This window comes from Anopheles coustani, chromosome 3, assembly GCF_943734705.1.
Source record: "Anopheles coustani chromosome 3, idAnoCousDA_361_x.2, whole genome shotgun sequence".
NCBI classification, from domain to species: domain Eukaryota; kingdom Metazoa; phylum Arthropoda; class Insecta; order Diptera; family Culicidae; genus Anopheles; species Anopheles coustani.
In genome coordinates this window covers 74,107,417-74,131,500 of record NC_071288.1, presented here as the reverse complement: position 1 = coordinate 74,131,500, position 24,084 = coordinate 74,107,417, and the positions used below count along the sequence as shown (strand labels likewise).

General features: G+C 43.9%; 1 protein-coding gene across 1 annotated transcript; it reads left to right on the top strand.

The window, feature by feature from the left end:
• The first annotated feature begins 1,467 nt into the window (after positions 1-1,467).
• On the top strand, positions 1,468-23,333 carry LOC131259079 (uncharacterized). The gene is made up of 4 exons (XM_058260498.1): positions 1,468-1,549; positions 20,860-20,995; positions 22,541-23,069; positions 23,163-23,333. Exons 1-4 carry the CDS (start codon positions 1,477-1,479, stop codon positions 23,331-23,333), a joined length of 909 nt encoding a protein of 302 aa, XP_058116481.1. The 5' UTR covers positions 1,468-1,476.
• The last annotated feature ends 751 nt before the right edge of the window (positions 23,334-24,084 follow it).

The window sequence follows — 24,084 nt, the reverse complement described above, 5'->3', positions numbered from 1 at the left end:
GTCCTCAAATAGTGAGGGAAAGATGCGGAGGGCTTTCATTGCCGGCTACGGGACGACGCCGATGCAGTTGATGATGATGGAGACGAAAGTATTAAATGGATTGTAACAAATACCACCGCCTCTAATGTCTGTCACATTTAGAGAAAAGCGAAGTAACTGTCCGCTGTTTCGAGAATAAACCTTTAAGAATGGATTCGGAAGCAAATTCCTAAACAAATTGCAGAAAGTTTTGTGTGAAAGGCTATTACAGGTGTAAAGTACAGTGCCATTTTTATTGTTCGTTATACACTTCCTTGGTCGATTTCAACGTAGTTTTGAACAGGTAAAAATAAGAGCTATATATTTTTAAATTAAATTCCAATTTTTTTTTTAAATTTCATCAAATCAAAACCATAATCCTCTAGTTCTACTTTAAATCTTTATGATTTCATTTTTCTGTAACGCGCTACACCGAATGTTGCACGGTGATGTTGCGCAGTGAATGGCTCCATTTTGTATTTTAGGGTATGTTGGGGCTAACGCATCATTAATTCAATAAAAATACTTGCAATGCTTCAAAAACACTTGCAAACTAAATAAAAATGAAATGAAAATGGTTAAAAACAACATCTTCAAATCAGTACATATTAAGAATGCAGGAAACTTAAAATATATAAAACATCGATGAAGCATCGAATAATTAATTGGTTTCAGAACTATGCAGTGGATTGATATAAAATCAAATGAACCTAGCTGCAATAGCTCTAAAAAACTCCCATTTGGTTCACAATACCTACACGTAGGAAACTTTTACCCACGTTACACTACACCGATGATACAAACAAGTGATATCGCGCGTGGTGAAAAAAGAAATCCCAAGCATGTGCTATTTTCATTTCCGTCGGCGAACAGACTTCAGTCAGTTACCCATTGGCGCTCGACGCGAACGGTTGTTAGAAGAGCGCGAAAGCCCCTACGAAGCACGTTGGTTCGCATGTACAGCCCACTGTCAAGGGATGAAACAAGATTTTTGAAATAGGTCTTTTTTTAACGGAATTTCCAACAAGAAGAACTGTAAACTGACGCCAGGGAAGTCCTTTCGTAGACGCCTCTGTTTGATTTTCTGCTACATTGAGGCAACAATCCGGAGCGAGGGCGAAGTGAAAACCGTCAACTTACGGAAGCCATACTAGAAAACCGAACGGAAAAGTGGAAACCCGACGCGCCCCCAAACCTCGGCGGTCTTATGCGAGGGCCGATTGTCTATTGTGGGAGGAAAACACTGATCGATTAGAAATCTTTTTGTGAAACTGGTGGTTCATCGTCAATGCAAGTTGGATCAGTTGTATTGTATCCGTAAAAGTGATAGCAAATTCAAATACGAGGCTCAAAACAATATTTGAATCGTGATTTTCAAAATAACATCAACTGAAACAAGGTGTTTTGTGCTCTTCACCCAAAACGTTCAGCAAGTGATCACTACTACATCAAACAAATATGTTACCTGTTTTGACGGACTTTAGTAAATTTTACCATCGTCTCAGTATACTCGTGACAGTATTTATAACCGGTAAGTATTTTCACCCATGTGAGAAATAAGTCATTGTAAGTTTAAAACAAGTAGAGAATTGATAGAACCTACATTCAAAGTGTACGATACAAAAATTTAAACATTTTGGGCGTTATCTTACGAAACGTAGATTGAGGGTAGCAGCAGCCTTCTGCGAACACTGCGCAATACACATTATCATATGGGCACACTGTTTGCCAACTGGCGATCGCGAGAGATGTGATAAATGTGTCAAATCTCGCCGGAATCCGGTTCAAAGCTGTTCGCTGACAGGTAGGACGGTTGAAGGCTAACGGTGGAGAGCAGACTTTGCAAAAAAAAAAAAAATGGTTATTTGAGGAATGTATTAAGTGTTTTCTGAACTCGCATTTTTTATCAAGCCAATTGTAGTTAATCCACGCATGGAGGAAGTGATAAGTGGGCAAAATGTTGTGTCATTTCTTTTTGAATGGTTCGTTCTTTCATTTTTTTAATGGTTCGTAAAATTATCACAAAATCTAGTATTGAAAAAACAAGCATTAATAACACAAATTCAGGATTGTTTTAATATTTGTTTTCCCCAAATATCATAGATATGAAAATTTTGGAATGTTTATGGAGTTTTTTTGGAAAACAAATGAATACGATTGTTTATGAATCAGTTCATTCTGAAACTGGTAAGCCCGACGATAAAGCTTAATGCTACTCATAAAACCTTTCCGCTCAGTTTGTCAGTGTTAGCCAATGGCAAGTCGTCGCTGGAGGATCGTACGATCCACTGTTTAATCATGGTGTGTCATCACCGCACGCACAAACCCATCATTCCCCGCACGAGGTGATTCAATCGAGCCTGCAAAGCCTTCCCATCCATCATACTCCAATGTCGGGCTAATATGGGCCGTACTTTTAGCGCTTCTAGTGTGTAATGGTGGGAAATTGAAGGTAGCTGAGGGCTGATAAGGAGCCGGTTATTCCGTACGGCAGCACTTAGCCCGGTCATCTGACGCGTCTGCTGATGATGACTCGCACATCAACTGAAGGAATTAGTTGGAAATTCAATCAAATGAAGCACAATATTTATGAATTTACGATCCAATGTTTTACAATCCCTTTCACAAAATAAAATTTGTTGTGGCTGTTGGGTTTCCCTTCCACACCGTTGTGGATTATGAATGAATCATATTTTCGCATGAATAAAAAAAAAAGACCAGATCAGAAATATTTTAAAATAAGCATAGACAACACCACCTCTCGACCCGAATTTGTTGTGGAAAGATAGATTTTGAAACAAAATGAAATATAAAAATATTCACATCCACTGGGAAACCATATGCGAAAAAGAATTGCTTAAAAATGTGCCAACTTTTTCATAGCTGGCTTCTCGCCAAGGTGGGCAAAAAGTTAGGTTAAGTCGGGCGCGCGTCCTCATACTAATCTGACTTAGCCAGCGGGCTGTGACGATCGTCTGGCCGGCATCCAAAACAGATACAAGGGACAAAAGAGTATACGAATTAGCCGAGTTAATCGACATTCATTATAAAAGCGGAGGACGACCATCGTGCGATCCACCACAACACTTTGAGGGGAATTAATTAACAACGGCCCGACCGATGGCGCGCGCGCGTGGTGGGATCACACTAGAAGGAAAAAAGATATGTGAAAAAGAGGTTATAAAGTTAGACAGAAGAGGGGAAAAACGAAGGAATGCCGGTGAATGTCACTGCCGGTTTTGTCAGCCAATCGCACCACATCGTACGATACAGACGCTCCGTGACGTCACGAACACGGGGTAGATTACGCCAAACCGATCGTTTGTGTTTGAACAGCTTGGGCTTGGCTTGGATTCTCGCCGATGACGTGGTACTACACACCTTCGCAGACCTTGACGGGCTCCGACTCCGTGATTCAAACCTCAACCAATTATGCTGTCTGCGCATACGCCCCAAAGCGAACACGAAAGGACCGTTTTTCGCTCCTCCAACCAACGGCACTTTGCGAGCGATCGGCCCGAGACGGGAAAGGCTATCCAACTCCAGAGGTTCAGTTGTAGTCTAACCGACCAGAGCGACGCTGCTCGGTTTGCTTTCAGGTTATGCTGCGCGCACAAAGCATACATGTTTCTCCTTCTTTTAGTTTTTTTGTTCGGGTGGCAACTTTCGCTTTGCGCCAGCTATCTGACACGCTCCGCAACACACTCGCTCCACTCCCTGCAGCTCCGGATTGCAGACCCATCTGGTGAATGTAAACGTTGGTGTTGCGGTTTCAGGTTGTCAAGTTGCAATGCCGTTTTTGCGTACCGCGGTATCCGCAGACCCGAAGTTTGTTTTGCCACGTTTTGCACCGCCGAGTTTCGCGATGGTTGTCCGTGTGGGCCACATATGTGGGAAGGTTGGCCAACCGCTCACCCGTCGGATTCCGGTGCAGACTGAGGCCGGGTGGTAGGCGAGAGGCTGGAGGGGGCTCGAGCTGGCTAGCCCACGGAAATCGCTATGCCGAACTTGGTAAACAAGCGAACCGCCGATACTAATACCATCAAAGCCGTTTGAGTTGTTATGGCTCTATGCTTTAGCGATTGTTGCGGCTCACAAGGGTGTGAACAGGTACAGAAGTAGAGTGGGGTGGGGCGAAAGGGGTTGAAAGTGTTAAAATATCCAAATGGTAATTCTGACAAACAACTATGATTTTAATCGAAGTGCAGCACAAGATAAATTGACAACAATGTTTGATAATATTTATTCAAGAAATGCAAAAAATGCTAAAATACAATTTAATAATAATTGGAGAAGCTTAGTTTTGTACATCGAACACATAAACTTTGCAAAAATATCTTCGGCTCTGCAGAACTAATAACCATTTTTCAACGGTACTCCTTATACCAAGCATGTTTTAACCCCCGGTTTGCTCTTAAAAAATGCTAAAGGCTTAATTTGCTTGCCAAAGGTGCTTACGTCAAAGAATTCGTTACGGTTGGATGATAGCGTTACATTCTTGCGTACGTTATATCGTACGATCGGATGCACACGTTCTTTTACTGATAGCTGCATCCGCTACACGTGTGTGGCGTTAGACCGGAAGAAGCGCCCCTGGTGTGAAAGCATGGGCCAAGGTCGGTCACGACACGCAGCCACACTCACACGCAGAACGTCTCGAACGTTCGTTGATCCAAGATATTAGACCGCTTCGAACCGACTAAACAGTGGCGAGCTGGAGAATTTGTTTAGAATTGACAACTGGGTAAATGTCAATGTTGAAAGAGCTAGTAGGTTAGTCAATAAGTTTTGAAAGCGACAACCTTGGTGTTGTAGAAAATCCAAAATTTCTATTCCATTTCAATATTTCATCTTTTATATGAACTTGATCCAAATGTAATTACGACCCGTCAACTCATCAAGCGTTATGAAGTAGACCTGTTCGAGCTCTCTGGACAATCTGAATATCAGGCTATGAATGAATTCTTTGTTTTAGAAGGTTTATCGGGGACTGAGATCCATGAAAAGGTAATACAAGTACTAAAGGAGTCTTCTCCTTCATTTCCAACCATTCTTCGATGGGTTTTGGAGCTTAAGCGTGGTCGTACAAGCGTTGAAGACGAGTCACGCTCAGGACGTCCAAAAGTTTTGAAAAATTACAGGATATGGTTTTGGAAGATCATCGAACGACTATGGATGTGATATCTGACACCATAAGTATCTCACATGGACCAACTTGGCATATTTTGGCTAAGGTTTTGGGGTTCAGAAAACTGTGAGCACGAACAAAAACATGTTCGTATGCGGGTTTCTGAGCAATATTTGGATCAATTTCAAAAGATCAAAAGCGATTGTTTACGCCAATTCATCACTGTTAAAGAAATTTGGATGTACCAGCACGATCCTGGATCAAAACAAGACGCTAAGGAACAAGAGGTTTGAACCAGGCTCTTCGAGTCCGAGGCGAGTAAAAAGACCCGGTTTGCACCCGGACCAAGTGTCTTAATCGTCTGGGAGACTATGCTGAGCAATAAAAGAGCTAACCTCCAAAAAAAGCTGTATTTTCATTTCCGCTTTCAAAACTTTTTGACTAACCTAGTGGAGTCATATCGGAGGGTTCGAGCAACAGTAAGAGATAGCATTAGCTGGAATACTTAAATGTGCACAATGATAAGATAGTCCCCGAACAATGTTGATGAGATAAAAAAAAGAACTAGTTCTTGGTCAATGGCTCTACAAAACTCGTTCCGCAGCATCGGGATCACAATGCAGGAAGATCGCTTCATTCTCAGCCTTTGTCTTCAACTATAAGTCAATGAACTACACTTTAATCGATCAAGGCCAACTTTTATGGTACAAGTTTATAAAAAGGAGCACTTCATGGAATTCGCGCACTGACAACAACTGACATACCGAAGAAGACCGAAACAAAAGAACTTGAAAGTTAACTAATCCTGTTTGGGAGAAGATTACTCGCACATCACGTAGAAGGCCACCTGTCGCAGTCTCTCAACACGTTCAATCTGATAAAGCGCGGCCTTGTTGGTTCCATGCGAACTCTACTCCTTCATTCATGCCTACGTTCGGAGTACCGCCCGAAGCAAACATTTCAAACAATCAATCTGCCTGCACGTAACTCCTAGTTGCGGATCAATTTAATCACCCAACGTTCGATCAACGACGATCGATTGTCATGTCAACGGAGTGGGTCAACCCTTCTGAGGGAGTTGTTTTTAGCCTTGGCCTCGTGTCGGATAGCCCCGTTACACAACACCGTTGCACCTTTGGGTCCTAGATCTACCACATACTCAGCAAACTATCTGTTTTGATTATGAATAATTTTTTCTCCCTGCAATTAACGCCACGTGAAGTACTCCATCGTGAGCCGTTTTATCGGGATCTAAGATTAAAATTGCCATCTAAAAATAAGTAAGCAGCAAAATTAACATTGTTAAGAAAAACAACAAGTCGACGGTCCCCAACATCTGATCCGATAAACAAAACCATTTCTTCACAGACCAGCGAACAGTGATAAACAAATCAGCACAAAAAGATGAAAAACGAACCGAAACACATTGCGATTTCGGGTTTGAACGAAACCACTTCCTACTGGCCTTCCTTTTTTTCATAAACCACATTTTCTTGGCTTTCGTCTCGGACACAGCATCGCCGTAGATCTTGGTGCGCCTGCGACTTAAAATAACCGGCGTCGCATGATGTGCGGCGTCAACAGCACATGCATAAACATTCCGTGAACCGGGCAGAGATTTGCGTAGAGTCATCAATATTTTGAAAGCGAGAACTGTGTGCTGGGCGTTGTTTTTTGCCCGAAATCAAATTTCCTCATCTTTAAGTGATCGCTGAAGAGAGCCTGCGAAGTAGCTTTTTTGCCCAGCTGGCATCTTCGACAATCGTTCAACAGGAAAAAAGCGGAAAATCCCACTCCAGAATCAGGTAGAACAGTTTGGGTCCGTACAGACTGACGTCAATCGAGGTCCGGGGTTTGGCCAATTGAACAGCTTCAATTGCGTTGTTGACGCTGCACGATGACGAGCAGAGAAGCTGAGTCCAGTGTGTGAGACAAGGCGCAAAGCTGGTCCTAATTGATCGTGCGATTGCGGAAGAAATCTTTTACGCATCTGAACCGGCAGGAAGGTGGCGAATACAGCACAGAGCTGGTAATGTGTCAAATATTGGAGCTCCATTCAAAATCGTCCCACTTTTGAATCTGTCTTGAAGTTTACTGCTCTTTGATTTAAGGATCAAAGCTAAGAAGTGCTATTTTTAATAAATCGACGCTGTGTTTGTATCATCAGCGTTACGCTAAGGTGCGCTCAGGGCCTTTGACCGGTTCGGTGCGAGCCTCCACCATTTGGTGTAGCCCCTTTTTCAATTTTGCACCAACCACTTCGAGCCTGCCCTGCCTCCCGCAGAGCGTTGACCGCAAGTCCCGATGCCTGAGATATTCCACTTCTTCAATCAGTCCAATTGACAGTAATTGAATTAATTCAGCGTATCTCGCGTACTACTGGGCAATGATCGAGGAGTGGTCCTAAGCCCGAACCAATGGAAACTGCAAACTTCGTAGGTCAAGACAGAGCTTGTTGATAAAACGAAAAATGTCTCCAACGCTATCGCAACGATAAATGGGGTCATCTTTTTGACATTGACCCCGGACTGTCAAAATTTCCCGCCCATTGCTCCACATTCCATTCTGCTCAGGCGGGGAGGTGTTTCCAGAGCACACATTGGGCACATTGAGCACATTGGAAGGTATTTATAGCCCACTCACACACACACACACTCTTGAACGGGAAGTGGCTAGAGGCAGTGGTATTTACGTCAATTATCGACTGCCCACCACAGTTGGTATTTTCCAGCTTGTTACGAACGAAAGTACTCAAAACAAAAACGAAGCTCCAAAACGAGTACCTTCGCCCTTCGATCGTGTGGCATTACTTTTATTTCGGTGTTTTCTTCCCCCGTGTCAAGGGTGTTTTCCAAAAAAAATGTTAATAAAAAGAGCACGAAAACAGGAAAACAAGAACAGTTCGGCGGAAAGCAAAACAAGACAATTACTCCCTTTTAAAGACCGGTTCGATCCGGTTACGATCATTTTGGCAGGTGGCTACGGACGCGGATGTATGTGTGTGTGCATGTGTGTGAAAAGCGCGAGGCGCGCGAGCGCGACCTTCTTCCACGTGGATGACGTGTTATAAATATGTGTGCACCGTGGCGTTGCACCAGTGTGTTGGAGCATGCCAAGCCCCCCAAGCAGGGCTCCGATTGGTCCGCTGCGGTATCGTACGATATTACGCCACATTGCGCTTTCAAACGCACACCACTTTCGAGGGCGCCCATTTTTTTGTTGTTGTTTTCTTCTTCTCACGCGTCATATCAACTATGGTGATAGAGTGGGGAAGGGACAAACCGGGGCAAGGTGGTTTTTTAATTAAGTGTGCACGCCGCGCTGGTTCGCGGTCGGCCGCTTTTATATCTATCGATACCGGCTTCGGACCTCGCGGATTGCGGATGGACCGGGGGCTGCTTTGAGGCTGTGTGTGTGTGTAGATTTTTTTTCCCCCAAACCCGTTTCGGTGCGAGTGCACCGATCTCCAAGTCACGCCGATCGCGATTTGCACGAGCAACACAGCACACCGATCGCAGAAACCATGGCAACGATGTTTCTTCTCGACGCCGTAACGCAACGAATTCCGAACAACGCGATGTTGCACGACTCTATTTTACCTCATTTCACCCTATCGGAACAATTCGCTTGTCATCCGCGGAAATCCTTATCATCGAGCGTTTCTTCAAGGATGTCCATCGCTTAACCGGTTTTCGTTCCGGAATATTTTGCCCACCAGCGATAAAGGGGCGCCTGCCACTTAATCCGACGAAGGCGTTTCAGTTAATCCACTTAATGTAATCACGGGATGGGACGGCGCTCGCCGGGAATTAGTGGCTTATCGAAACTGCCACACGAAACCGATACCCTTTTTGTTTTAATTCCCACGCCACGGGTTGGCGAATGATAACGGACCGGTATTGCTCGATAGCGGAGCGGTTGATATAATTAGCGCCGGTTTAATTTCATTTTCGGCGAGGTAAAGTCAGCCAGCGACTGAAAGAACAGCGATCGTTGGACCGGTGTGCACGGACGAACAGAGAAGTAGAACCGTAGCCGGCGAGTAGTCGGTGCAAACTATTTATAAACAGGATTCAATTTGCAGCGAACTGGTTTCGCACTCGCGATGACGCTCGCCGGCGATGATTTGCGGTGACACTGTTTTGACAGCGGGGCTGGGCCAGCCTGTCTGGGAGAGGGATGTCCTACCGCACGGAAGGTTGAGTGTACCTTGAGAATTGTCGGTGTTGTTTTTCCTTTTTTGTTTTCCTTCGTCTCCGAAACCGGAACTTTCATCTTCGACGGAAATACGCCGCCGCTGGTGGGAACAAAGTTTGAAAAACGAGTGTTTGTTTATTTTGTCTCTAATGCGACTCGTGCTGTTTTTTTCCTTACGTCACGTGAATAGGTCTACGAAGCACACTTTTTTTCAATTCCTAACTGGGATCAATTGAAGTGTCTAAACGTTATGTACAGTATTTCTATTATTTTGTTGACATGAGGATTGTGATTGCGAGGCCAACAATGCATTTTAACGAGGGAATCGTCCGGAATAGGTAGGGAAAATCAATATGCTGTTGTTGCAATCAATCATTAACGCTCTGTCGTAGTCTATTTCACTCCGGCATCTCTACCATCACGAACCAACAAGGACACAACATAGAGACACGTGTCAAGCAAAGTCTATTTTTTAAACTTTGTTTTCTTAGCTCGTATGTATCGTATGTTGTTTCTACATTGTATCCGTTTTAGGCATTATTTTTGGCATAAACATGTAAAAGGGTTTTGAAGTTTCATAAGTTTTCACTAACAAGGATTGTTAAATAATATTTTTTTCATCCTGAACCTGTGGTATTGTTTGGTAAATAAATTAAATATTCTTGCCCATTCGCCAGAAGAAAAGTTGAATGAATGCTTGTAGGAAAGCAAAGGAAGAAGTCATATAACTCCATACGAGACTGCATAAAAAAGGGCCAATGGAAGGCAATGCAATAACGTTCCTTTCTACAAACGATGATTTTCAAACAATGAAATATAACTTTCACACCAGAATTGTTTCCGCACTACGGGCGGCTGCCATTCGATATGAAACCATTCTTTGTGCGTATAGTTTTTTGCTCCTTTTTTGTATGGAACTCTTTTACATTTTCCCTCTACAACGTGTTACACTGCAAAGAACCATAAAATGAAGGCATGGGCTACGCAAATGTAAACGCAGCTTATTTCTTACTGAACGATGGACTCAACGGCCACACAGGGTTGCATTCTGTGCCTTTACTTTCGTGTCGATGCGTTCAAGAGTCACTCGTCGAGTGGTTCTTCTAGTATAATGCCTATAATTTATGGCATTCGGGCGTTCCATTGTCTTGATGATGTACCTTGGGGAAGCTCCGGATGGCACTTCAAATGCCATCGATCTTTAGAATGAAGATGATGGCCTGGGCTTCCCTTTGCCGTCACTTTTGCCTTCCTATGAGCTCGACAGAAACCGGAAATGGATTAGAAAACCATTTGAATAGCGCTGGAGTTTAACAATCTTCGGCACGTTTTGTAGATAATTTTCTCCCACGTCTCAGAGATCTCAAACGGACCAGGTGTCAACGTACATGGATGAGTTGCTGAAGGAGCTGAAGACAGTAGGGAGGAGTCCCAAAACATTACAACATGGCTGACCAGACGAGAATGGTTCCCAAAGCGGCGTCCGTCCAACGTGGCGTGTTTGTGCTTGGCGTTGCTAATGACGATTAGATTGAAATTACTACAAATTAATCGCATGCTTCAACTGCTCGCGTGTCGCGTGGAATGTTGCCCTCCCTCCGCACTTAATCTCTTAGATGCGGCCTGTCCGGCACGTTCTGGTGCGGTGTGGCGCGTTTTGCTCATGCAGAAAATGCGGAATGCACGCTTTAAAGCACCGAACGAAGCCCCGAGTCCTCCAATGTTGGCAGTGTTGGCGTAAACGAGTGGTATTAGCTTAAAACGTAGTGGAATACCGGGCGCCTCCATTGTCTAAGGTATGAAGCGTGGAATTTCTGCCACCTGCAACCACCGGAAGCGGAATTCTCGGAAAGCTTGCCACGAATGGACTGATTGATAATTGTTTTTCCCCGAACGGTAATGATGAGTAGAAATAATTTTTGACTTTCCGCAAAATACGGCCTAATTAATCTATTATTTTGAAATAAGTGTACAGTAGTCAAAGGAAAATGGCCATTTCCAAGCTTATGATTCCAGACCAACGTAAGCAACCTAATTAAAAATTAATTTAGAAAATTTTCTCAAAACTGTTTAGTGGGCAGAAGTTTACTGGAAAGTTTTAATTAGCAAACAAATGCGTCATTAAAGCCAACATTTAAATGTTTGTACATTTGCAAAATCGGATTAATAGGATTATTGTGTTTACAAAAATGTTAGGAAAATAAAGCACGATGCAGCAACATTTACCAGTAAGGATTAAAAATTATCCAGGAAATTTCCTCGTTAACGAATTGCACTGCAAACAAAATGAAAAATTATCTCTCGATTCGGAATGCTCTAGCGACGATTTTTATCTGCAAGGCAAACCTGGCTAAACGCTTAGCACCCCGTAGTCCCGGGACTCTTGTTCAACTGTTGGTCACACACACACTGGCTTGAAGGACATTTAAACGATTTAACATAAAATAAAATCCAGCCCTTTACCTCCGCATCGTGAAGAGACCAACGCAGGCAGCAATTCGTTCCAATTTTGAGCCGTACACCCTAAAACCTCCACCAAACCGACCACTCCGAGGCGTTAGAGAACCGAAACGTGCTCGCGAAGGGGAATCTCTAACCACCCGGTTCGCATGATGTGGCAAATTAATAATTTATGCATTAAGTTTACATCCTGCACCTGCAGCTGCAGGAAAGGTAGATGCATGCTTGCGTGTGTGCGTGTGTGTGAGCGCTCGGGGCAAATTCGCCAAGTCCTTGGCATGTTTCGGGAGGACTACGACGAAAAGGATAATCCACGAGAGCTCGCCCCGGTTGCGAAAGCCGGTTTAGCAGGCGAACGCCGGGTTCTCCGGCGGTGTGTCGACATTTACATCCGGCCTCCCGTCGGAAACTCCCGAGAGCCACATGTGCTTCCGGGACCGGGCTTACTGCGGCAGTTGAGGTTGAGATTTCACCGTAGTCCGGCTGACAGGACAGGCAGGAAGTGGCCGTTTCTGTTCTAACCCATTTTTTATTTTTTCCATTTTTAAACATTTTACCCTGGGAAATCCTTTTCTAAAAATTGAGCTTAGAGCCCGTTTTTTAAATGGTCTTTTATGTGCCTTCCCATTTAGGTTGTTTGGTATTAAGTTTATTAATTTTTTCAAATGGTGAGTTTAAAAAAAATTGTAGTAGATATTTGAAGTATTTTAATTTTTGAAAACAAACACCATACTAAACATGCACAATATTATAAATTCTATTTTGTACAAATTGAAATGCCAAGCCTTATTCGATGCATAGATAATGAATGAAGCCTCTTCCCTCAAAAATAACTGTCTGCCATTAACTGGCTGTTTTTACCCATTTCCAAAACAAGCTGAAACGGGTAAAGTGAAGAAAAAAAAAACTATGTGAAAATAAAAACCCCAAACATAATCACCAGAACGGAAATGGTTTACGCCAAGGCGAAAACGATTAACATGCACCCGGTTTCGGGCTCGAGCAGGTAGCGCCCAGGATAGGTACGTCCGGAGCGGAAGGGCTCCGAACGGAAAGAACCCGAGCCGAAAGTTTTCCTAGTTCGAGGTTTTTTTTTGCCTTCACCCCCCCTCCCCGGGAACCTCGGGTAACACGTTTTCGAACGAAAATGAGCAGCATGCAAGCAGCCGAACGAAAGGGGTGGAGTAAAAAACGGCTAGCCTAGCAAGAACTTGAGCGAAAAAAGGCTTCCCTTTTCTCGCAAAGCCGTGAGAATTAAGTGAGGAAGGATGATGCACAGTAAAAAAAACACACACACACACACAAGGTGGAATGTCGGAATTAAAACGATCCTAACTGGCTCCTGTCCGGTCTCGGCACGCTCTGTGTGTGTGTGGTTCTACTTTGTGGGCGCATCGTCCTTTCGGTGGCTCAGTTTTAGCCCTTCTTCCTTTTTTTTGCAACTCACCCCGGCTAACTTGATCGCCTCAATGTAGATACTGGCCGAGTCCATTCCCGGGCGCAACGACTCCACCGTCATCCTCCCGGAGGAAAGGGATTACGCCGAGAGATTCTGAGATCCTTGTGGCCACCGGAAGCCAACGGGCAACGATCAACACCCATAATAAAGAAAGAAAAAAACGACCAAAAAACGGGTGAAAACAGCTCCGTTAAATGGTTGGTTTTTTTCCCCCATCCTGCCTTGTGCACTTCGCACGCTCCGGTGGACGGCTTGATTGGAGAAAACCGGTGCAAGCGGCAGAAGAATGCAAAAAAAAAGGTGTGAAAAATTCCCCCGCCGTATCATAAATTTTGCAGTCACGGATAGTAGCCTAATTAGATTGTGTTGTCTGAGCTTTATTCGCTCGTTTTTAAAGCCTTTTACGGACGGTTTAAGGTCTCGTTTTCAGGATTACATCTCGCGCTAGTTTTAATTAGGGATTCACGCGCGTGATCGATGGGGAGAGTGATTGAATTGGGAAAAGCGTCTATTACTGATTGGCAGAAAATGATACCGTTCTGTTTGGAAAGGAAAGAATTGTTTAAAACATAAACGTCTAACGTCCACAATGTTTAAATTAAATATTGCAGTACCTCGTTTGTGGTTTTAGGTTTGACTTAAACAATGTCACGGTCAAACTGCAGTGAGCGCAGCAAATTGCGACGTGTTTCCTTGTTACATCGGGTTGTAAACAAGTGGTACGAGCTAGAAAACTCCCCGGGAAAACTTTATCGTTCCAATCTCGACGGCCAACGCCGCGAGAAAATTCAAATTGGCGCAGTGCTAGCGCTTTCCATGGAACCTTGGAATGTTTTTTTTCCCTCGCAGCCCACATTCATTTGCGGCTCGTATTTCTTATGTCAAGGACAATGATCAGGGGGGCTTTCCAAGGAGGTGGTATCTGCTGGCGACGTGACGCAAACTGTCCGATTGTCTCCCATTTCCAGCACGAACACTGGGTGTCAGTGCAAAATCCCACCAGGACACCTTCACCGAAGCGTTCAGCACTTTCTTACGTTCGCAGTAAAATTTATTCAACATTCAACCGTCTGTTTGTTTTGCTGTTCGATTGCAAACCACGAACTCGGGCGGAAAACCTTTGCGGTTCACCTTCCGTCCGGTAGGTGTTTGTCTTTATGATTCCGGCTGACTTCGGTGCGACTCGTTCTGATTTTCCCCATTCTCGAAAGGCGGCGAAAGCGACTCCATGGTGATGAACTGCGCCGCACGAAACGATCGAACAAGTGGCGCTCTACCGTTTGGATCGAGTCGGAGGAGAGGTTCTTCCGACCAGCTGCACTCCACAATGATGCGATCGGACACGGGGATTTCATTGTGCCACCACGAAAGTGCACGATTTGTGTGCGGTGTGATGCAATTGATTTAAATTCTCCCTCCCCCCGTCCGTCCGGCACAACAAAAACGCACGGTGGAAGCGCAAGCAACCGGTTGCAACCGGCTGGACTTACTTTTCCGACTTTCCTCCTCCACCTCCTCCTCCTCCTCCGTTGGGAGAGGGACAAGTGGACAAATATTTGTCCATCCTTCCAGCTGGCCGCGCCAACTGCTGGCCAAACTGTGGCGATGTGCAGCGAGCCGTACGCTTGAACTTTGTGGTCAATCGGATCCGATTGAGGTGAGGGACGTGGAAACATATTTAACATCCACCTCCAAGCGTTCGAAGAGGGAGAGGGGGAGTTGACGGGGTAGGGTGTACCAGTGTCAGATCCAAGGTGGGTTCGCTCGAATGGTTAGTTGTAATTGTCCCTTGACGATGGCGACGTGATTTGCGATTCAATGGCGTCGCGCCTGAATCGTTGCAATCGCTCATCATTCGTGCATTAGTGTGGAAAGTGCATTCGAGGGGAAGGGAATTGGAAGAGTGGTGGGGGAGGGGCTGTGTTGAATATGGTAAATATGTAGATCCTGTTTAAAGTGAACTTTCAGGCCATGTTGTCACAGTGGGAGGGTGAGACGAGTAAAGAAAGATGGACGAATTCACAGCTTGTGAACTATCCGTGACAACCAAAACTCCTGGCTCGGACGATTGATTCGGCGTTCTCCCCCAAAACGGTGTGATATATTTTATGCTAAATCCAATGAACTGAAGTGATACCCTCCCATACCTTTACCATACTCCAACGGACCATTTTGTTTGCAATCCACCTCCGACAAGCTGCACGGTGGCTCTGAAGAGGATTGAATTTTGGTTAAAAATTTCCTGAAAACGATTCTTAAGCAATCAAGGAGTTTTCTTAGCTATCTTTGAAAACTATTAGGCCGTGCATGAGGCAAACATAGTTTTTTTTCTGTGTACAACGACCCTCCAAAAAACTTGTTCAATATTTATGAAAAAAACAAATGTTTTTCTAATTTTCACCAGTTTCTACAGTTTTATTCCTATTTTAACTCTATGATCGTTAATCAGCTTGGAGGTGATCCAAAATGCTTTTTTGCCGTTTGATTTCCATTCATTAGGGCGTGAATTGTAACTGGATTCACTTGAACTTTGAACTTTGAACTTGAAACTATATATATTTAAATGAAATTTTCTTTGTTGACTTGAAATGTTGCTTAAATTGCGCGATTTTGAAGACGAAAACCAAAAATCAATAAAAAAAATCAGTCAGTTGTCAACAAATCTGCCATACACAAAATTGTCAAAAAAGTTTATAATCCATAAAGCTACAATCAAAAAAGATGCTATCTTTGTATAACGACCCCCTTAATTTAACCTTGGTCATTTGTCATTTGAATTGATACAGTATTTTAAAATAAAAAAATAGCTTTTATTATATTTTAATCGAAGTAAATTCAGCAAAGTAGATAAATTAATAATGATAACGACAAATTTTACGCTCACAAATTTTATAGTTATATGCTTCATAAAGTACTACGTAACATGAATATACTTTTTCACTTGACAATGATAACAGTAACAAGTATGAAGAATATGATACCAAACATTTGGAAAAGCTTTGATGTTTTTTGTAATTGAAAAACTAACTTTGTCCTGAATAATTGAGCCACTGTGCATTGCTATGGAACATTATGTTCACCTCCAGGACCACCACACCTTCGATTGCAATGATTATAATGATGGTGATGATCTCGACACTAATGACCCCGCAATGTTCGGGATTTATGCTGTCGGTTGCATGCATTTTTTTTTTTAATTTCAGTTTTCTACTCGTGCCCCCTTAATCCCAGAGCATTATTTGTGTACTGTGGCTATGTTTTCCCACATTTGGCCACAACTAGAAGGAAGGAGGGGATGGAAGTGATACCAATGATTAGATTGTCCGGTGGAAAACTGTACCGGACCGCAGGAGGAAATGTAAACAGTGGGCAAAGCTAACGCGCCTGAGCTATGTTTGATGTTGCGCGGCTGATGGATTGGTTTTTGATTACTAAGCATGATTTTTCAAATTGTTTGTTCCAAAACCAGGTTTTTGGATCAGGACTAGGTTATCAACCTGTTGCACATTATCAGCGACAAGGTGCATTTTCTACTTATTGATTTTGCAAATGTTGGTTATTTCAATATTTATTCTCGGCGTTACTATCAGCACACGCGTTCATCTGTTTTGTAAATGTTTTGAGAATTTAAAATTAGACCATGTACCGTGCCTTTGAAATACACATTTTCAGAACAACGACGGAATCTGTTTTGCACAGTACAACTGATCGTATCATTCATGCTCAAAGTACCAGAGAACCGTAACATTGAATTTTGAAACACACAATAAAACAGTGTATAGAGTAACAATGTTGCAATGCAGTAAATAATAGATAATGATGGTATTTAACTCTTTGTTTTGGAACAAAGGGAAAACGTACAGTATGATTGAATAGGATTAAATTTATTTTAAATCTATTTAAAACGGTGGATTGAAAATAGAAGGCCACACTTCTAACTCATTTTTCCACGAAACATATTAAAACTGTGGCTCATGGTGATCATTGAGAAAATTCCAAGTATTATCAATAGAGGTTCAATGAAAATTTGTCGTCCTCGCTCACATTATGTTTTTATATAGACAACACGTATTCCACGCAAATACGCTACTGAGGCGACCGACGGTCAGTAATTAAAATCCACACCGCAGCCATTGATATCATTAATCTGCTCGTAAGCGATGCCATAATTTCGTTCGAAGCCATCAACCATCAAAGCCATAATTGAAAGGCATCCCTTACTTCCAGCCGGGGCCTGGGGGGCAGCGAACGCAAAGGTGTTGCCGTTCGTGAGACAAAGTTCTGCACCTGCAGAACCGAGGGTGATGATAAACGTTCGTAGTCGTTGAAACATGATTCCACCGACCGGTGGCAAGCGAGAACAACAAAAAAACGGTATCACTCGAGCGTGAGGAAGAAACCAGTGGCACACCGGGGCCACATTTCGTGCCATTCTTTTGCGCCATCCCCCGGTTCCATATTGCATATTAAATTTCCGCATCATTTTAATTTTACTTCACCGCTCAAACCAAACGACGGGTGTTGGGGGTTGGGAGTTATGTGGAAGGGAAGGATGCACCTGCAAGTGGTGAAACAAGAACTGGCCCATAATTGCAGCAGATCACCGGCACCGACCGGAGCAACCACGATCGTGCCGTTTGTTGTTGGCAAGAAGCTGCTCCGGCCGCCCCTTTGCCCCGCCCTCATCCCGTCCCGGAACTACGTCAAGGTCCGACATTTCGGGCGGACAACTTCCCGTGGGCTGCATCCGCCACGACCGTTTCGTGCTGAATATTCATTAATAATGGCTGCAGCGCGCTCGCCGAAAGCCCCGTTTTCCAACGGCTTTCCCGGTGGATGACCAGCGTGGCCAGCCGCTTTTCCCCAGCAAGGGTGAGAATGGCATCGGCACACCGGGCCTACCGGGTTGAAGGGCTGGGTCGGTGGGGATTGGAAAGGATGGAAAGAAAAACAAGTCACACACGTGCACCATCAACCAAACCCTAGGTTGGACACGCGCGTGGAAAACTTTCGGGACGATCGGAGTGATGAAAATGGCTCGCCCGGGTCGGCTTGCATTCGGGGCATTGTTGCAAAAATTTAAATAAATGATGGCCGCGTGCTTAAGCCGGACGTAGCGGCGATGTATACCCGCGGCCGGGATCTTGATTCCAGCCGGGGTCAGCTGGTGATGGGATGAAATACAAAAGGACAAAACAAAAAAAAAACAGCTAGAGAGTGAAAATGGGAATGACGCAGTCCAGTTGAACGGTGGAAAAATAATTTACTTCATACTCCGGCGCTCCGACAAACGGTTTATGTGTGTGTGTGTGTACGTTTGTGTGCCGGCCGCGCAATCAGCCGCGATTCGCGCGGTGGAAACTGGAAAGAACATTTTACCTTCAACGGTGGGAAAATGTGCTCCCTTCAAACACGCCGAGAGTTTTCCTTCGTGGAAAACCCGTGGTGTTGGTGGGTTAAATTACACTCAAAAAGAAAAAGGGCCACCGTGGTGGCGAGAGTGAAAAATAACGACGTTTTCTTTGTTTTTTTTTCACTCTGTGCTTCCTTCAACCGACCGGGAAATCTTTATGCAGCTCGCATTATCTGCCAAACGATTCCGTGGAAACCGTCCGCCCACGAGCCGGAAAAGGTGTCGGGCGTCATTTGCATTTGTTGCGCCATTGTTCGGGAGAGGAAAAAGAGGTACGAACAGCGTGCTTTGCTGGACCGTTTGTGGTTAACCACGTAATTCACGAGAATGTTCGCCAATCTACCGTATTCCGAGCAGATCGTGGCGATCTCGAGCGAAGATGGGAAGATAATTGAAGGGAACTGATCGCGACAGATTAAGAATTATTATGATGATGCGATTCGTGAAACATAAACTTTTAATGTTGTATAACCATTTTTTAACAAATTTATCTAGCTGCGACCTATTTTATAACGAAAAAAGCAAAGTTATTGCATAAAGTACTGGGCGTCTCCATTTGAAGTTTACCCGTTTTCAACAGATTACATAAGTTTTGTTTAATTTAGTACTGATTTTTTATCGCATTAATTATTTCATCTGAAAAAAATAATTTAATACGAAAATAATTGGTTTATCATTATAAATTATATGTTACAATCAAATAAATGCACTATACGTTTCCCCAAATATCAATTAAAGTAATCAATATACATCAAATAATTAAAATGCAAATCAAAGTTAAACTAATAAATGCACATTAAATTTTAAATTTTCAGTTTTTGTTTTTATTCATCATCCGATTTTGCGCTGCCTCGTTTCTGTTAAAATTGTTAACTACAGTTCTTTATTTTATAAGAATTATATTAACTTGTTATCTTTTATCAAACAACTTTTATGTTATTAAAAATAAAATTAAGTATGATTCTTGTTTCCGGCACAATTTTAAGATCCACAACTCGTTAGAAGATTCTTTTTTGCAACACTTATTTTCATGATCATTTGAAGAACCTTTCCGAATTGAAAAATCATCATACCGAACAAAATATGCAGAAAATCTGTTGACGGTGACCATGTTTTTCATACGATTTTTCATCCTTTCAAATCTGCGACAAGAAACACTTCCGCCAATAGTTTGCATCTCCGGCATCGATAGCTCTGGATGCACTTGGAATAACTAGAGAAAGAATAAAAAACGAGGAAAATACTTGTCTTCTCTTTCTGCAAACCTTTGAGCAATCAAAAGAAATTGTTCCCCGGAACGGAACGGGATCGGATCCGCGATAATGACAGAGTTTGAACTTTTTCTCCCGGGGACAGCTTGTTCTCAGGGGTGTTTTTTTATCTCCTTCGCGACAAATTAAAACGAACCTGTGGTGGGGAGGCGAAAAAATTGATTACACGTAGAAATACCCAACCAACTCGGAACGAACGCCGAACCGTCAATAAGTCCGCAGAATTCCGACGCCTTCTGCAAACGCTCGAGGCTACAAACGGTGGTAGAAAAAGAAGATAGCTTTTCTTTGCTATCTACATTTTCCCACCTCATCCCCGCGGGATCGTTTAATGGTGCAAATTTGCAACCAAACGTCGAGGAAAATTTCTTTCCGCAGAGAAAAACTTTCGATGTCCATTCTTTGGCCTGTCGGGGCGGAAACTCGCCTCCAAGGCGCGAGGGTGTTGGGCTGAGTAATGAATCAAACCGTGGTCAAGAATTGAGTCGTGACGCCGCACCGAATGCCATAGTTTGTTGCCATGTTTTCTCTTCCACATTGTCCAGCGTTCGCTCCACTCGTCGACACTTCTGCCGATAAACCCTTCTGGATGCATTTTTAATTTGAAAAACTTTGCCACCGCCGGAACGCCACTGGTTCGCCCTGGGGCCATTTTAATGGGTTCCGGCGTCGATGGGTCCGCCTTCGGGGAAGATCAAGTGGCGATCGGGGGAGGTGGGGCGGATAGAAAATTCTTTCGATGAATTTATACTTACAGTGTTATTTTTTGACGTGCATTTTAATTGGTTCGTTCTACTTCTTTCAATTTCTAATTTGCTTCGCTTTCCATTTTCTTCTCTCCTTTCTCGCTCCCCCGTGCCGACAAATCACCGCAAAACGACCACGACCGCCGCACGGGACTTTTATGCTGCAGTGAATCTCGCCCGAATAAGAGCGGAAAACTGCGGCCAGGAGGAGCTGGCCAAGTGCGCCCGCCCGTTCCAGGTGATACAATCGTCGACGGATCTGTCCATCGCCACCAAGAAGGAGGACCTGGAAAAGATATGCCCGTAAGTTTTTGCTCCGTTTGTCGACTGTAGTGTTGATTTCGTGTGTATTTTCTTTTTTTTTTTTTGGTCGGTAGTATTTGAATTTCTCCGCATTTGTAACGCTCGCTTCGTCCTGACGATAAATCATCCCACACTCCCATTTGGTGGAAGGGAGGAGGGAGAGGGTTAGGGGATTTAAGCTGGCCGGTTGCTAAGTGCAATTAACGCAAAAGAGCCGCCTCTGCCACACAAAAACCGTTGGTGGGAAGTAAATGTATGGAAATAAAACGAAACTGCAGCGATGGTCAGTCCGGCAAACTCGTTTTTAATGCCAGCTACGGTTTTACCGCTGCCCACGTAGGGCTGTCATCCGTGAACGGGGCTTTACTTAAGTCTTTCAACTGTATCAGTGTTCGTAGGTTTGTTTAACACGTCCGCAACAAGGTAGCTGTAAGCGTCAGCTTGTAAGCGTCACTATGAAAAGCGACGATTTCAAGTGCAAAACAACCTTCTGATACGCAATGGTTTCGCTAGAAACGGTTATCGTTTTCATAACGTTAGCTCCGATTATGACTTTCATATTTTAAATTTGGCGTACATTGGAATTGGCGTGTTTGTCGTGGTTGAACATTACTTCCAAATAAAATTTTATGCAAGGCTACCCTTCGCTTGTTTTATCCAAATATGGATAATTAACACTAGAATCCAAATAGGGATCATTTTGACCCCAACGCAATTTTCGATTTTAATATCTCGAAGACGGCAGAATATTTTTACAAAAAATAAGGCTTTTCTTAAAATCCAAAGCTACATCTAGAACAAAAATTTCAGATTTTTCTGTTGGTCCAGCTCCGAGAACCAACTTGACCATTCTTGGCTAGAATGCTTTTTAGGGGTCTTTTTGAACCCTGTTTTTAAAACGTTATAATTGTAGTACTTTTCAAATCTGTAAACTGTTACTTTTTAGTATATTTGTTGACTATCTTTCGTCGTTTTTGGTTTTTCGATGCATTTCTTCATCATTCCCCTAGCTCAGTGTAAAGCAAAAACGGTGGAAATAGTATTTTTCCAGCTTTTATTAACACCATAAATTGGAGTCGATCTTTTTTGCTATACACGAATGATGAAGTACTACATCATAAAATTAAAAACGCTAAAAGATAGTCAAAAAATATACTAAAATGTAACAGTTGAAAAATATTCAAAAATAGGGAAGTCATAGCGTTTTAAAAATAGGGGTCAAAATGATCGCTAAAAACCATTTGGGTATGATTTCAAAGCAATGTATTCTAGTGTTAAATTGGGCGTTCATCACGTTCGTTAAGCATTTATCGTGGTTGAAAATTTCTTCCAAATTTATCTACCAAGGCTACCCTTCGCTTGTTATAGCCAAATATGGATAATCAACAACAAACGAAGCTCTGGTCACGTTCCACCGTAAACGGGTGGATTAAAATATAATGAGTTTAATCCGGTTTTGGTTTGATTTATGAACGTTTTCGTACACATTGGATGTGAAAACACTTTTGATTTACCGATTTCTTTATGTTTCTTTTACCCTTCCAGTGATCTGAACAACGGCTTGCAGTGTATAAGGAGTTACACGCGACGCTGCATGACCCTGGAGCAACGGAACCGCTTCAACAAGCTGTACAACGGAACGCACCAGTTCGTGCGCGACCTGTGCCGGGAGGGCGAGTACCAGACCGAGTTCCTGTCGCACGCACCCTGCCTGCAGCTGGTCCGTCCGGACTACGAGGTGTGCGGGCGTCGGTACCATCACACCGTGACGGCCATTACGCAGCAGTCGCAGCCCGGTCAAGGGGAGCACCAGCACGAGCATCAACACCACGAGCACCAGCACCAGCACCACGGTCAGCACGAGCTGCACGGAGAGGCCGGTCATCAGCACGAACGGCGCCACCGCAACCATCGGACCGCCAGCCGGACGGACGAGGATGATGTGCGAACCGTGTGCTGTTCGTTCATGGAGTATCTGGATTGCTCGGAGGCAGCTGCCCGGAAAACTTGCGGGCGGGAAACGGCCATGTTTACGAGGGGGTTCCTCGACAAGATGTCATCCACCTTGATCAAGGTACGTCAGAAGAAGACCCTGTCGAGGCTGGCATACACGGATTAGTTAAGTTAGGCATGCTATAACCATCTCTTCCATCTTCTCGTCTCACAGATGTACTGCGAGGACTACTACAAATCCAACAAATGCCCATCAGTGTACACGTCGTCATCCAGCAGTCACTGGAATCAGCTCCACGGTGTGGCGCTTCTGCTTGTTCCAACCTTCGTCAGCACGCTCAGCAGTTGGACGTCATCCTGGACGACGCTCCTAAGGTTACGATAATCACAGCAGAGTGCTGGCGCATAAGCGCACCCAAACCAATCCCTAGCCAGCATGTCCCTAGCTTTGGTTATGCCTGCAAAACTAGAACATTCAAATAGTATTGAGAGTAGTTCAATTGAATTTGCACTGAACGCAAATTAAATCTTAAATGGCCGTAAGCGAAAATGGCACCAGCCCGAGCTGAGCGGTAATAGACAAATTAATTCTAAGTTCAAGCACAGTCAACCTCTGTTCCCACGCACACTAGCATCCCGATCTGATCGTGCGTGCCGGTTTAACGGTTCAGTCCGAAGAGGAATTGTGTCCCACATCCAGCTCATCAAACTCATCAAACTCATCACAACACATCACAGCGATCGGAGCGATCGTTCGCTTCGTCCGGCAGCGCCGGGGTCCGCCAGACTTGCGAGTCTAAGATATATTGCACGCTCCAGTGGCAAACTCCTATACCAATGAGTGCAATTAGGGTTAATTTATTTATTGGAGCACATGGCGCTCGAGGACGCCATTGGCGGCTCTGCGAAGCCGCGTGAGAAAAAGAGGAAGAGGAAGCGTAGAGGAGAAGTAGATCTCCCGTCAAGTCACTACCCTAACTATAGTACACGTATGATAATCGTTCCACCCCTCCTTCGAACCGGCGAGCAAGCCAAGAGGCTGGTTCCGTGCTTGGAGCTGCCTGTTTGATTTCGCCACCGGTTCCCTGATGTTGTAGATATTTCTTTAACTTTTAATCAAGTAGAATACTTCTTGA